The sequence below is a fragment of the Cinclus cinclus genome, chromosome 9, assembly GCF_963662255.1.
Source record: "Cinclus cinclus chromosome 9, bCinCin1.1, whole genome shotgun sequence".
NCBI lineage: Eukaryota > Metazoa > Chordata > Aves > Passeriformes > Cinclidae > Cinclus > Cinclus cinclus.
This window is the reverse complement of record NC_085054.1, coordinates 19784721-19800453: the sequence shown is the minus strand read 5'-3', so window position 1 is coordinate 19800453 and position 15733 is coordinate 19784721. Positions and strand designations below refer to the sequence as shown.

At 43.9% G+C, this 15733-nt stretch overlaps 1 protein-coding gene across 3 annotated transcripts in view; it reads right to left on the bottom strand.

Moving 5' to 3' along the window:
* The window catches only part of LOC134047285 (kalirin-like), a 72660-nt gene extending 57630 nt beyond the window's left edge, over window positions 1-15030 (bottom strand). For 2 of the 3 annotated variants that reach the window (XM_062498333.1, XM_062498332.1), the window contains exon 1: window positions 14276-15030. In XM_062498333.1, coding sequence (XP_062354317.1) covers window positions 14276-14360 — 85 coding nt within the window. In that variant the 5' untranslated portion in view covers window positions 14361-15030. The remainder of the gene's footprint in view (window positions 1-14275) is intronic. The other variant, XM_062498331.1, reaches the window with a different exon arrangement.
* Window positions 15031-15733: the final 703 nt, after the last annotated feature.

Genomic DNA, 15733 nt, shown 5'->3' with positions numbered 1-15733 from the left:
CTGCCTTGAAAGGCCCTTTAGATTAGAAGTACATTAAACTTTCACAATGGAATTGCAAAGTGTGCCCCGGAGACTTCCATGGCTCCGCATGTGCTCCCAGCTCTGCTCAGCTGCTCCACACGTGTCTAACCACAGACCTGCCCTGTGCTGCAGCTCAAGCTAAAAATGAGATGGGATGTGTAGGAGAAAATTTCACACCAGAGGGTAGAGACACGTTTAAACTATGCCATTGAAATCAAAATGCAAATTTTGTTCAGAGATTCAAAAGCTCTCCCTAACTTGATAATCTCCTGTAAATGAGCAAATTGAAAAGGTCCAATTGAATTTTCTGTTTGTGTCTTGGGAGCATCATTTGAAACTTCAAGATGGAAGCAACATCAAAAGGTACAAATCAATCTGGCAGGATTCTCACAACTCCATTTACATGGACGAATTGACTTGTGTCCAAATTCAAGAATAATGGTATAGAGTTAAATATTTTATAAAAAAAGTTTCTAGTCCAATAGGGGAAGCAACAGACATATCGGACAAACTTTCTGATCACTGTAATGTAAAACCTCAAAATCTGACTTTTCACTGCCAAGCATGCAAACATGACTAACTTACAAAAAGAAAGAGGGAAAAAAGGACTAGAATCTAAATTAATCACACAACATTTAGAACACACTGTTTTGCTATTGAATAGCTGGCATTTCTTGGAAATATGAAAGAAGAGCTGCTGTGAGATAAAGAATGATCTGCAGAATTCCCCTAAACCACACTGCAAGGCAGGGGATGCTCCGGAGGGATTTTGCATGAGTTTTGCCTTTGGGAAACAGTCACCAATCTGTAAGCTTCAATATTCAGCCTTCTGCTCATTACTTCCAGGTTGAAATCTAATGTGAGGAAAACAAGCACTAGCCCAGCTGGGGTGAATAAACACTGTCACTTGGAGCCACTCATTTTTGTGGCAGGCAGCAGCTTCATCTCCTCCTCTCGGCAGTCGAGGAGCTGTGTACACTCTGCCCAAGGGTGATGCAGAGTGGGACACACCCCGTAGGAGCCTCTCTCTTTCCATTAACTACAGAGGGAGTCCGAGGAAATTATACCCTCAGCTACATTTAGTTATTGTGAATCCCCTTCCCACATTTGAGTATGCTTCATACCAGGCCGATCCCTCAGCAGGGAATGATTAGCTGAAGTTAAGCATCTGTCAATTCACTTTAATGAGCAATAACTTGTGGCAACCTGCCATTAGCTTCGGTTGAATAGCTTTTATTTTTAGCTGGTGTTGCTCAGATGCAGCTTCCATCTAACATGTGCTGGGAAAGCTGACATCCCAAAGTAGTGTCCAGGTCTTCGTTGTGCCAGTTGGTGTCAGGGCTCAAGAGCTGCAGTTCCTGGAGGTCAGAGAAAAGTCACTGCAGTTCTGGGAAAGTTTCAAAGAGTGAGATAAAACCAAAAGCCTGGAGAAACAGCACAGAGGCGCATGGTCCCCAGAGACCTTGCAAGAAAAGTTACTGAAATCCTGAGAGCGTGCTGAATGAGTGAGCTGGGTCTCCAGGGAGAGAAACAGCACAAGGGGAAGGCACAGAGAAAGAGAGCCTGCTGAAATAAAACATGACTTCAGTACTGTCCAAGAGTGCCTAGTGAGAGGAACAAATGCAGAAGTTCTCTATTGTATCTGCTGCTTCATGTGGATCTAATTTTTTATCAGAGGTGACCACAGGCAGGGCAAGGGGAAAAGAGCAAGATGAGTGCTCAGGTAAATATAGGCATTTCCTACAGATGAGCATTTAACTCAGGAGCTGCTGTATGTGAAGGCACAATACATGTTTGTGCTTCCAAAGAGACCCTCAGCAAAGTGTTCAACTCAGCCCTGTGGCACCAAGTGCTTGAAGAGCAGCTGAAACACCTGAGGTCCTTCTCTCTGAGTGTCCTGCTCTCTATGGGTTTCCCCAGAACAGCTTACAGCTGTTATGGGTATCTACAGTTTCTCTGGTTGGAAGTTTGAGCCTTTTTGTCTCCATATACCAGCCTAATTCATCCTGCTTCAGAGTCCCATCTGAGCCCCCTAATAAGCTGCTGTGAATTCACAATAAAAATAGTAAGAGAACAAATATTCAGAGTGAATCCACCAACCTGTTGGTGAGATACTCTCCTAGCCAGCTCCTATCCTAAAATACTGTGAGACAGAAGTCAAGACTGGGCAGGAACATACCTTCAGGGGAACCTTGAAGCAACAGCTTTTTAGAACAGGCTTTCACTGAATAAAAAGGTGTGGAAAAGCTCAGAAATAAAGCACTTGCTCCACACAGCAGAGTTGGAGGCCAAACACAGTATCTGTGTGCACTCGGTTTCATTTGCCTATTCCCTTGCCTCGAGTTTGTGCCCAGCACAGGTCCCAGACCAGCCCCGAGCACAGCGACAGCAAGTCCAACACATCTGCTGGGAGTGGACGTTGGAGCAGCCTTCCCGTAATGCCTCACAGCTGGGTGAGCAGATTGCTGAAGTCGAGAGCACGCATTTCTTTAGCAAAGAAAGAAAATAAAAAGTCAAGACTAACAAGATCCAGAAAGGGCATGCTTTTTTTTTTTGAACAAATCAACATTTATTTCAATGTAGTGAAACAACTTGTTGAAGCACTTCTCTCAGTTCTATTTTACATTTTGTATTTACACTGTCCTCATTCTGTGACAAAAATAAAATAATCTCCAACCCTGAAGTTTCCAGAATAAGTGTCGCTAGCAGCAAAAATAACAAAGCTCCAAACACAAAAGCAAAAATCTCCCTTGATATAGTTTGATGGGAGATTTTTGCATGTTCCATAAAAAAAGTTTTAACCCTGAAACTTCATTAAAAGCTATATGGGATGACAAGGAGGAAAATGTCATTTTTGAAGCTGAACGAGAGCAGCATTTGCTGGCCTTTGCAAGTACACTGTTACTTTTAGCATAAGGAAGTGTGAAATGCTTAGACACCCACATAGAAGCAGACTTTTTAACTTTGATCAAAGCAGTTCTGCTCTTCTGGGAGTGTAAGGGTACCAGAGTTGGCAAATGCCATCTTTTATCCTGGATGTTGAGCACAAAAACAAACTTTATTACACATGGTTTCCAAGCAGCTGTTAGTGAAACACAAGCCTTATTCTTTTGTGAAGTGTCAAGGGGTCAGCTTCATTCAGCAGCTTTCAAATTGAGCTACTGTAAGAATTTTGAAGTAATTTCTCATGTTAAATGACATCATTGCTAAGGTCAACTCTGCCTTATATTTGAAGTCAGCAACCTCTGTGACAAGGTGGACCACTCTGCTAAATGGGGGGAGAGGAGGAAAAACAACGATATTTGAGTTTCATATTTAGGTCTCCCTATCATAAAAGGAAGCTGTAGCTATGTACCCAAACAATTCTCCACGGAAACAACAGAAGAGTATCAGCGACAAACTTGGAATTGGAAAAATAAAAAAAGCAAGAACAGAACCCAAAGCTTTTTGGGATAGGAAGAAAAACTGCATGTTGAGAAAGAAGGGATCGGTCATTAAACTTTCCAGGCACACAGAGGGCTCGGAAAGCACAGAAAACAAGCAGAACAAACAAACACAACTGTGTGCATCTTAGCATCAGCTTCTTTTGCCAAATGCAATAGCTTCCAACATTCAGCAGCTGCCTCTTGCTTTCTAGTGCTGTGGAGTTCTCTTTGGTACTTGGAGGCTGTGAGGAGCTCCGGGCAAAGAGAAAGTCTTTGTCCATTTAGCAACCAATTCCAAAGGCGCTGATCTTGAGTAACTTTACTAAGCAAGAGTGACACAGATGTCTAGGAAAGGGGATTTTTCTCTTAGTAAAGTTGTGGTAGGTGCAGTGGAAACCCAAGGCAATCTACATGCTTGTCAATTTGTGCCTAGGTAAGAACAGAGTCCTCCATGAACGTCTCTCATTTGTTCACTCTTAAATTATTCAGGCTCTGACAGCCCCTGAAAAGAAAAGAACGGAATAAGGATAAGTTGCAAGTGGCGCAGGGCAGGAGCGGACACCACGTAACCACCAAGAACAACAAGGTTGGGGTGTTTGACAACAGACACACTGCAGCTGCAGCCTCCAGGGCTGGTGCCCAAAGCAGCTTCCTTCACACCCTCGTCCTCCAGAATTACCAGCAGAAAATACAAGCTCACAGCAAAGGTACTGATTAGGATGAATTAAAAGTAATGAATGAAGTCAATGCAAACAGCGGCTTGGAAATAAAACACACAGATAAAAACTGCTGCTGCTGGTGACACTTTGCTCTTTGAACACAGCACAGGGAAATAGCTAAGCAGCTCAGAGACTTTCAACTGCACATTCAAGACTATCACTCAGACTTGTGGGAAGTTTTAATCAATTCAGCTGAAGTAGCAAAACCAGAACACTGCTTGGTGTCCCATATAACAGGCTCAGTGATCTGTGTCTTAGTTTTTCGTTTGACAGCTCAGCAGGGAGCAGCTCTGCGAGGAAGCTTCCCCGTGATGCCAGTCAACAAGTTTATCAAATTTCAGGTGACAAAGTCACTACTACACTCTATCTGCGTCAGCAAGAAAGGTGGACAGGAACTTGAAGTCTCAGAGAGCATCTGCTACATGGGAACAGGAGAGCTCGCTCTCTGCAGCACCCTGCTGAGGTCTCAGCCCTCTGAAGCTGTGCCAGTGCCTTGACCCAGAACCAGCCTTCCCAGTGAGGCTAGTCCTAAGAAAATGATTGATTGTGATTTCTGAAGGGCCACACAGAGCCACCCACAGCTTTTATGGTGCCTACATCATTGCTCTGTACCAGCAGCATCCTTATGAAAAAAAAAAAATAATTCTACATCCAGCTTTGCAGAGATGGGGAGAGGTGCCCTGCATAAACTGCTTCATTTCCTTCTGCATCACCAGGTCTCACTGCAAACAGCTGTAAAAATGCTCTACCAAGTAACATGTCTAATAATCACTCATTACAAAAGCCATCTTCTCTGCTGCTGAGTGGTTACTTTCTTTTGGCTCCATCTTTCCAAGGAATCAGAAAAAAGAAACACTTTCTTGACCACAACAGTGAAGATTAATAGCAGAGGCTCTTTCACTCTACAAAGGTTTTGTTGAACACAGGTGACCTGTTACTGTATTTTAAAATGTCTGATCACAGACATCACCTGATAGTTTAGTATCTCCAGGACAAGTGACTGCAGTGAATATTCAGCAAGTGTCAGTCAGCCTTTCAGTGCTTGCCTGGAGCTTGCTTTGCTGTAGGCTTGTCTTTAGATACACTGGCAGATGAAATTTTACAGCAACACAGCTCTGAGCAGCTCCTGCCCTGCCATGAGCAACCTGGAATGCTCAAGCCTAGGTAATTTCTCTGATACTAACACAAAGTCAACTAAGATGCTGCTCTTTGCTCAGTACCTGTGCCCTGGCAGGAGCTGTGGTCTGCTACTGTGGCACTCAAATTACTGCTAACATTCAAAGCATTTGCCTCCTTCTTGCCTAAAGCTATGATTTTCCTTCTGCCATCCTAGAAAGAATCCCTGTTGATTAATATTTATTCCATTTCCTAAAGAAATCTATTCAGCCTCCACATGCTTCAGCTGAGAGCGATGTTTGAACATTGTGTTGATCCTCAGAGTTCAAACTGCAGAAGGTACAAAGAATACCAGACTTGAGGCACTTCAATGGTATCCACTGTGAATCATCATTTTACATTGTACCACTCAGACACATTTGGATCTAAAATACATTTGCATTTCTAATTAAAACAGATTACCATTAGTAACTAAAGAATGTCTTAAATCAGAATCCCTAGGCATAAAAGCTAATTGCACGATGCTAAAACTGGATTTCAAAAATATACATATTATACCCCCTGCAGGATTAATTAGGCAACATCTCTTCAAAAGAGTTCTCAAAAGTGCTATTTATTCAGCATGCAGTGAAATTATACTGGCTGTGCAACACTTCACATGGCCTGCCTTGGCTCACGCTCCCGTGGCAGCAGAGAGCTGGAGCCTTGTTATCAGGGGTGCTCAGCATGGACAAATTGGGTTCAGGACTGCAGTCGATGAGCAGGGGCACACACGGGAGCAGGAACTGCTGCTCTGGCCACAATCAACCAGCACCCTGGAGCAAGGCGATCTCAGGTATGTGCATGACGTGCTTCCCAGGACATGCAGGCCTACAAAAAGGCTGAAATCAGCTGCTCAGTATGAACCTGGAAGCTGCAACTGCTGATGAACTGATGCTCAGTTGGTCACTGTTTCCTACATCACCTCAAGGAAGGTTCTAAGGGCTGACTGAGCTGTACCATGTATCTTGAGGATGTGAGAAAACTCTGCTTACCAAACCTGCACGTGCCTTATGAAGGGATGAGAAAAAACCCAAGAGAACCTAAGAGGTCCTTGGCTACTATAGTCTGTAGCTGTGACTGTCAGCAAGCCTCAACTGCATGAAAAAGTATCCTCAGAAGATTTAGCTGTAGCTGGGGATGTGCCACTCTCAGCTTTCTTCCGTGCTCTCAGCGGCTTGCTCCATGTGAAAAATGAGCATGGAAAAATTCTCAGAAAATGTAACAGTGGAGACACCTCCATGCTCACTAAATATGTCCCCTCTCATCATGGGCCACAGTCCATCACTTTCCTAAATGCTTACTTCAATGTTTTCTTGTGCAAGTGAACATGAGATCTTTGCTCAAAACTCACACATAGACTGTACTTGTGCTTTCCTGTACATAGCAACTTTAAATTTCCATGTTTAACTTACAACCTTCCAATACAAAATATAATAATCTCCAGCAGAAACCACCTACTGGTTCCTCAGGATGATGTTTGTTAATGTGTTCCCAGCAGGTCTGGCTCCCTGGCTTCACCTCTTATGGAACTTCACAGCTTGGAATGGCATTTTGCAGGGGATCCAAGATTTCGAAGCTGTTGAGTTGTCCCAGGACTAGCAGTGTCTGTACCACATGGGAAAACCAAGTGCACTGGGGTGCAATAAGGGCAACTGAATAGCAATTACTAACTCATCATGTGGCAATGCACAAAACAGGAGACACACTTTTTCCATTTTCCAAAAGTAGCCACGGTTTCTATAGAGTAAAGGAGCACCCACAACCCTTGGGAAGTACTGGGAGATCAGGGAGTAAAATCCAGTCAGGACTTCCTGCAACATGATCTTATGTGTGTTACATTATCAAAAAATAAATGACAAATACATAAACTGAAATGTATATAATGGGTTTCTTCCCATCAAAGAGAAGAAACTCTATGGCTGTTCTATTATTAACTGTAATTGAGCTTGCAGGTTCTATTTTTCATCTCATTAGAACTTCACTGGAGACATTTTCATATTTTGTCCTAGTTGTATGAACAGAGCCCAGGTGATGTGTATGATTCCCAAGTTCTCAGCTGGCTGGGGAGAGCACTGTGGGGCTGGTCCAGGACAGAGGCTGAAGGAATGTAAAGGAGGTCAAACTCAACAGGAGACCCAATGGGATGCACTAACTACCTTTAATTCAGGGATTGGTTTGTGTTTCACCATAAACAGCCATATCAAACAACAGGAGCTAAGAGCAAACACATTAATTTTTGTTTTGTGGTTTTCCAATGGCAAAAAATGGTCAAGGGAGATGATTTCAAGCTTATCTCATTAGAGATAATCTCATTATTTTCTAGTAAATCTTTACATGTCCCGAAGTCCTACTTGTGATCTATGCATCTTTTTTTAAGAAAACTTCCAGATGTGCTTCAACTGCTATACTGAAAAGTAATTTCACATGATGCAGGACTGCGTGATGCAATATCAGCAATTGAACTCTTCTGCAATAGCAACTGATGCAGTGGCTAAACTGGCAGAAAATTGGATTTCCTTAGTGAACTGAAAACCACAGGATCTGTAGATCCCTGCTGTAATTACTAACTGCCCAACCAATTCCTCTCTTTTGAAAAGAAATTGCAACTTTTGCCAAATATGAAAATGCATTCATAAAGCCTGTTAACAGACAGGAATTAGACTGAAATGTAACAACAGTGTTCTGGTGTGCTTGAGAAGTATCTTGATGCTATTTTTAGACTGAAAACTTTGGAAGTTTGGGGGTTTTAAGTTTGAAATGATAGATTAGTTTCCTTAATACACACAAAGTTTTAACAAGGTGTGTGCTGAAACATAACAGTTTGGGAAAAAACCCAAACAAAATCTTTCTGGGGTCATGTGAAATAACTGCCCTTTTTGTTTCACTGCAAAATGGAGAGATTTTATTTCAGCATCCGTGCATTGAATTCCTAAACAATACATCTATCTGGCACTTATTTTGTAGGAAAACAGCATGTTTAATTACCCCACGTCTTCACACTGAGCAGGGAGTTACCCAAGCTGTATTTTTCACAATTATCTGTTTTCCTTTCCTAAGAATAAAGTCTACTTTCTTCAGGTTTTTTGACGAGATGAATAAAGCCTTGTGGGTTCTTATACACTCCTTGGAGTGAATGGGAATTTTTGGATGTTTGCCTGCATAAAAAAGCAAATCCCATGTTTCTTTAAAACAGGACAAATTTATAAAAGTTGAAAACAACATAGCAATCTGAACAATAAGGATCCCCACCATGTATTCGTGCCCAGACCAGTAACTGAAAGCTGATGTTGATAGAAGCTCTTGCTACCTCTTTTTTACATATGAATTAATATTTGACAGTTTATTTTCTGTACCACTTTTGTTGCATCTTGTATATAACCACGTCAAAAGACTGCAAGATTAGTCACAACAGGGAGACATGAAGCCAGAGGTTGAGGAGCTAGCTTGCATCAGGAGAGTAAGAGCTGTCTAGCACTGCATGTAACTTTCAAGAGAGAAAATAATAACACTATTATTGCTTGGATCTTGTAAACAGAAAGAAAGCTGCTAAAGCATCCCAGCACTGGCAGTGACATGATAAACCTTCGATTCACAGAAAGTGGCTGGTGAGATGAGAGCAGGGAGCACAGTCATGTGCAGCAACCAGCACTTCTGAAAAGCTCAAACCTTCCGTGGTCTCAGACACTTTGTATCTGACAGCAGTACAGACCCACTGAAAATGGGACCTGCTGTATCTGTGAACAAAGGTTCGTACCTTCAAGAAGCCCTCCTGCAAACAGGTAAGATTTAACAACACTGAGTAATCCTACAAGGAACTCACTGTTTCCCCAGGCTGCCAGCAGAGCAGTGCCCATGCTTCTCCTTCCACTGTCCATCTTCAGAGGTTACTCATCAGCCCCAGGACTTCTCCTGAACTCCTATGTGTCATTGCCACACAAATGCTAAGAAGTTCAGAACAGTGAGTCTATTTACCCAAAATGACAGGCATGACGACTGTCAGTCATGCTTTTGGGACATGCTTAGCTGAGGACCATGTGTCGGGAGGGTGTAGAGAAGGTGTGAGAAAGCAGTTTCACACCAACAAAGAGTGATTATTTTTTTTTTTCTAACAGTATTCACCTTGTCGCGTTAATCCTGCTTGCTCAACTGAGCAGAATTTTCATCAACTCTTTTGTCCCTTCCAATAACTCTCTGCTTTGACCTATTCTGACTCCTGACTCAGCCTGCAGAGGTGGGAAAACACAGGACTTGGAAGAGATGTTCATGTCATGGGCTAACCAGCTTTCTCTTAGTAGAACTGGAAGGAAATAACAACAGCTCTTGCAAACCTCTCCACAGCCCTTTGCTCATGAATTTGCCAGGACAAAGAGCAGAGCTTGACTCTGGCATGAGAGGGAGAGAGACTCTGTCTACAGAGGACCAGTACACTTGATCCTCTTGACTTTGCAGAGATACAACTAACAAGCAACAGATGGACATCACCCAAGGAGTTTATTTGGGAAACCTAACAGTTTCCTCATATTTCTCATTCAAGAAAGACCAGGAAGCTAAGCAAGCTTTGGTTGACACCCTCTGTTTTACTATTGTTTTCTCCTCTGCCTCAATTTTGACAGAGCTGCTCTGGCCATGCATTCCATAATGCTTTACACAGTGCAACCATGGCTCAGCCTGAAGCACTAAATAAAATATGTTCAAATTAGGAAATGTTATGGGCTTGAATATATTACTGCAGATCACTCTCTTGCTACCACTCAGCACAAAGGTACCAGTTCCCTTAGCAAAGCTCTGCAGCTCCCTGAACAGTGTCAGCACCTTCTATAAAAAGCACCATCAGATCTCACTTTTTACCTAATGAAGAAATAACTTTTATTAATGTGCTGTTGACAGCCCTTGTGATGATGCTGGTTTTCTTAACTTCCAGTTAAGGCTCTGTTTCTGCCCAGCTAGGAAAGATGTACAGGGTGGCTGGCTGAACCCCCTCTACTGCACAGAAGTCACCATCACTCTGTCAAGACAAGTTTTCTTTATTAATCTTACAGCAAAGATCCGGTAGCAAATCAAAGTTTCAGGTGAGAAGAGGAAAAGGAAGGAAAGAAGGAAAGAAAGAAAAATAAGGCAATAAAACAAAAAATTGCAGAAAGAAGACCAAAAGTGTAGGACAAGGTGAAGGGACAGAAAAATTAAAATAAGAGCTTTACCAGGAGCTTAGCACAAACAGAAACCCACTCAAATTTTCAACTTCAACAGACTGAGATTTAAAGTTTGACATTCAGATTAAGCTTCTTTTGTTCTGAAATTAGAAGTTTGCATACAACCAGCAGTCCACTCAGAAGAGCAACTGCTGGAGGAGGCAGAGGATGTGTTCTTTATTGAAGCAAATACAGCCCATCCATTTAAATCCATCCTCCTGGTTTCTGGCTACCCTCAAGTAGAAAGCATACTACATTCTCACCTGAAGCCACGCTGCAGCCACATAATATTATTCATGTGAACTCTAAAGTTATTCTGACAATTGATTACTTTTAACCAAAGACCCTTTTCTTTGTCTGTACCTGGTACACTCACAGCCAGCTCAAATCCAGTAGATGGGAACATCTTTCTCTTTGTGCTCAAAGAAAAGCATTTCCTACACCTTGTTTGTGCTTTCCACCCTCCTGGTGTCCCTTAGGGCAGTGAGATCCCAGCATCCTCCAGTCTGGGCTAGAATTGAATGAGGTGAACTACTGGAAAAAAAAATGTCCTGTAAATAAGGAGCTGTGTTTAAGGCAGCACACAGAATTTAATTTCCAGGTTGAATCTGAGATATTGTAAGTCTTTAGCACCATGTGTATCAGAGCCTGGAATTTCGTCTCACCCAATGTCCATGTTCCCACTCACTGATGAGCCTCAGAGCCCTGTGCAGAAGCTAGTGCAGAGGAGTGGCACTCACACACTGGACTTGGCTCTGTGCTTAAAGGCAACCAAGTTTTGATCTTCTCACATCCAAGGCATGCAGCTGACCACTTGCTTTAGAAAACAAATTTCACAAAGCAGGAATTCCTCCCATCACTTTATTTTCCCTCTTTTCCCTTTTAAAATAATCTGAACCACATAGATAACTGAGGAGATAGCCTTCATGTTAAAAAAATATTTTAAAAAGTATATTCAATTGCAAATCCTAAGCTGATTTCTAAGGAGAGTTCACTGACTTTCTAGCTGTCAGAAGACCATCAGAATTTGAACCCTCTCACCAGGAACAGTTTTGCAGCATTAAGAAGCATCCTGTTACACTAAGTCATTTTTCACTTCTGCATTTGGGAGGTAGAGCAAAAAGCCTTGCTTGTACACTCTTGGCTTAGTAAGGCCACTGACCTAAATGCTCTGTAAGTGTGCTGCTCCTAACTACCCCTTTTTATGGGTGAAAGCAAGTGACAGACTCTTGTCTGAGGTGCTCCTATATTAGGATTCGTATCTCTCTATACTGCAGAACAGAGAAGTAGTCCTTATTTAGTTCCTGCAGGCACTATTGGGCTCAGAGCAAAATTGCAAATGGTACTGTCGCTTGCTTTCTCTGGATGGATCCCAACAGCCTGTACATGGGCAAAGCTGACAAGATGAGAAACTCACCAAGAGAAATAAGCAAAAAAGCAGCATCAAGATCTCTACTGCTGCAACAGACAGTGGAATACTAATGCAAAACAGTTTGAGTCATCTGTCAAAATCCTTCAGAGAAATGCCCAGTTACACAAAACTTACGTATTTCACGGTACACAGGGGACCTCGGGTCTGGGTTTTTTCAGCTCTGCATTATTGCTACTATTTAGGAAATCAAGCATCCACATCACTTCCAAGCTCCATGGAAAGCAATGATGCAGCTCATACCAACTACCTGAGCACAAAACCTGTGTTTGACACAGAATGCAGGCTCATCTTCCCTGCTTCTCTCACCAGACAGTTCTTATTCACACAACAAAACCTAATGAGTTGTTGCAAAAGATCAAGATACATCACGCAATGCCACCAGGAAAAAGCAGAGTCGAATTTCCAAAGTTAAAGGTAAGGTCACCTATGGGGCAGCACTGAGAATAGTTCTGAGATGCTTCACACCCATCTTAAATACAAACCACAGTCACTTATTTGCACTGTGAGACTGAGATCAGTGAGAAGCCCTGGGATTAACAGTGTTCCCCCCAGGTGATCCCTGACAACACAAAATGCATGAAGTTAGAGCTTCAAAGCTCTGGTTGCCACATTAAAACATCTCCAAGCTTAACAGGAGAAGCTGCCAACAAGGGCACACTGATGCTGTAATCTGGGGCACCTGAATCCCTTGTCAAATGTCAGGTTCTGTACCTGCTTAAATTCAGGGAGTATTTCCACCATCTCTGGTTTTCTTTAACAAATACAGCATGACAGACAGACTTTTAGAACTTTTCGCCCAAAGTTTGCAACCAAGGACAAGAAAGAAGTATCAAAAAACACCTTTTGTTACCAACCCAGTAAACTAGAACTGTAAACACAGCTAATGTTTCAACCGAAGAGAGAAAAGCCAGCTGTTTCCCTTTCCCTCTTCTAGAGACCTCTGTAGGCTGGATAGGCAGCAGGGAGATTTTAATCCCTTAGAATCAACATTTTCAGGACCAGAGCTCTGTCAGAGAGCTTGACTACTGCTCCAGCCTGCTGGATGGGCCAACATATTAAAGCAAAGGCTGTCCAAAAGACTCGGCTTTCAGAGTGGTTTAATACCACAACCTTTCTGCAGGCAGCCGTATCCCTACAACCAGATTACATGCTCCTTCTTAAAGACTGCAAAACAGTGGGGTTTTGTGCACTGACCTCAAGAATCACTTCTTTGGCATGAGGTTGTGAGTTGTGAGTTCTTCCCAGGCTAGAAAAGATCACATCTTACAAAGCAGTGGCAAACTCCATCACCAACTAGTTTGCTGCTGTCACCATGTAAGTGTAACTAAATGGTGAAAGAGGGTTCCTGCATTGTGAATGTGTGCCTCAAGAAATGAGTAGGCCCACCCATCCTCAATGTCATCTTTATCTGCTCTTTATTTGGGTTCCAGAGCTACCAAAGAGACTGCATGTGAAAGCTTTAGTTATTAAAAAAAAAACCAAACCAACAACAAAAAACCCCAAACAAACAAACAAAAAAACCCCAAAACAAAACAAACAAACAAACAAAAAAAAACACAAAAAAAAAACAAAACAAAAAAAATCCCCAAACAAACCAAACAAAACAAAACAAAAGCCAAGTTTTGTTCAGGACATTTTGCTTGGCCATTCAGAGAACAGGAAACATCGAAATACCACAAGCAGATCTTAGAAAAACCTCACATTATCCAGAACAAGTCCAAGAGCCATATCGCAGCATAAAGTCTGCAGGCTGCAAAACCTTCAGTCAATGCATCTGAGCTGTGCTGTTCCACATAAAAGCCAGATTTTGATTTTATTTTTACAAGGCACTCCAGCTGCCCTGGCTTTCCCACATCTCTCTCAGCATTTCAGCTCAGCCAGCTTCCCCAGACCTTCCCCCATCACCATTCAGAGATTTGTGAACTGTGAGAAACAGATGTTCTCAAAGCGTTTTGCTCGTACTCGAGCCCAAGAAAGACTAGAAAGGAAGGAAGGGGGGGAAAAAAATCATTTAGGCAAATATTTCTCCCCGCCCTATTGACCCTACAATCCCAGGGTGTTTCCTACCAGTAATAACAAAATGTAAAACTGTAACTTGTGAGACTGTATCAATTCCTGCCCTCTCGCTCGCGTTGCCCGTTACCGGCTCACCCGCCGCTGTCCCCGGGGGCACCGCTGTTCCCCGCTGTCCCCGGGGGCACCGCTGTCCCCCTCTGTCCCCGGGGGCACCGCTGTCCCCCTCTGTCCCCGGGGGCACCGCTGTCCCCCGCTGTCCCCCCGACCCTCCAGCAGCTCCCCGGGACGGGCTCCCCACGCACGGGCCCCACCGACCTGTGCAGGAGCAGCAGCAGCAGCACTTCGCCAGGAGCCATCCTAGACCGGAGCGGGAGGGATAGCCGCGCCTGCCCGCTTTCATGCTGCCTTCGGGCTGCTCATGGCAAGGAGCCACTGGCCCGCTTGCGAAAAACAACAAATATAATAATAATAATAATAATAATAATAATAATAATAATAATAATAATAATAATAATAATAATAATAATTTTAAAAAGCCCTAAAGCAAAGGAAAAAAAAAAAAAAAGAAGCTACTTGCGAGTGTGCGAGCAGCGCGGCAGAGCCGCTGGCGGCCGCGGCGCCGGCACCGCTGTCCCCGCCGAGCCCGGCGCGCACCTCCGGGGGCGGCGCCTGCAGCGGGGGCGGAGCGCGCCCGGCACGGCCGGGAGGGGGGGACTGCGGCCCGACCCGGCTCTGCCGCTGCTTGGAAGGGGAAAAAAAAAAAAATAAAAAAAATAAAAGAGAGTTTTCAGGGGAAAGAAATGCAGAAGTGCGGTATCTGTGCTCGGGCAGGCGGCATCCGAGATCGGGAGCGAGAACTAAAAACTGCCTGGGAGGAAGTTTGCTAAAGCTTTGATACGTTGCGGATGGGGGGGTTCCACCAAAGCCTTTAAAAGGCAAAACTTGTAGTATTGCTGCAGGGTTTTTTTAAACTTCACAATGTTCTTGGCTTCCCTCCCCGCCCCCAGTGCCATTCCTTAACTTAAGCATCTGACAGCTAAAACTCTTTACAACTAGCTGAAAATACTGCCCAGCCGGCTGTGATCCCAAGGGTTCTGCCTGCTTCCTGCAGCCTGAAGCACTGCAGAGGGAATGCCGGTCCTTCTGACACGCGGACTAAGCCACTCGAGATCCAGAGGCACAGCTTGCTTTGGAAGGTGCCAGCCTGTTGTGTTAGGATTTCCCACCTAAAGCATAGAAAACAGCCCGAACCTTGCTGGAGGCAGCTGGCAGGAGAGGTTGGGCAGGATTCCAGAGCAACAGCATCATAGTTTTGCACTCTCGCATCAAAAGCTGAACAAACCCAACAAGCTACTTCTTCCAGGCAGACACAGAGATTGAGAGGGAAGAGCAGAAGGGAGATGTGCCACGCTTTGTGCCACTGTGTGCCAGGGCTTCAGCCCGAGCGGGCATGGCTCTAAGGGTGCCACAGAGTGCTGACCTGGACTAAGGCTTTTGGTAATGGCTTTGGGGTAAGTGCCACTCCCAGGGGGCCAAAGGCCATTTGTGGACAGGAAGGGAGGGTTGGGGACATGGCAGAGTGCTCACAAACCCACCTGAGGTTGCACCTGTGTGGTGGATGCTGTTGTCCAAGGACAGGCCTGGACTAAGTGATTCCATGTAACTTTTGGGTGGGATCATGCAGACCCTGAAGCAGGCCTGGCAGAAAGACCCCAGTACCCAGTGCCAGGAGAGGTACAGAGAGCTTCCCTGAGAGACTCCCTCCATCACACT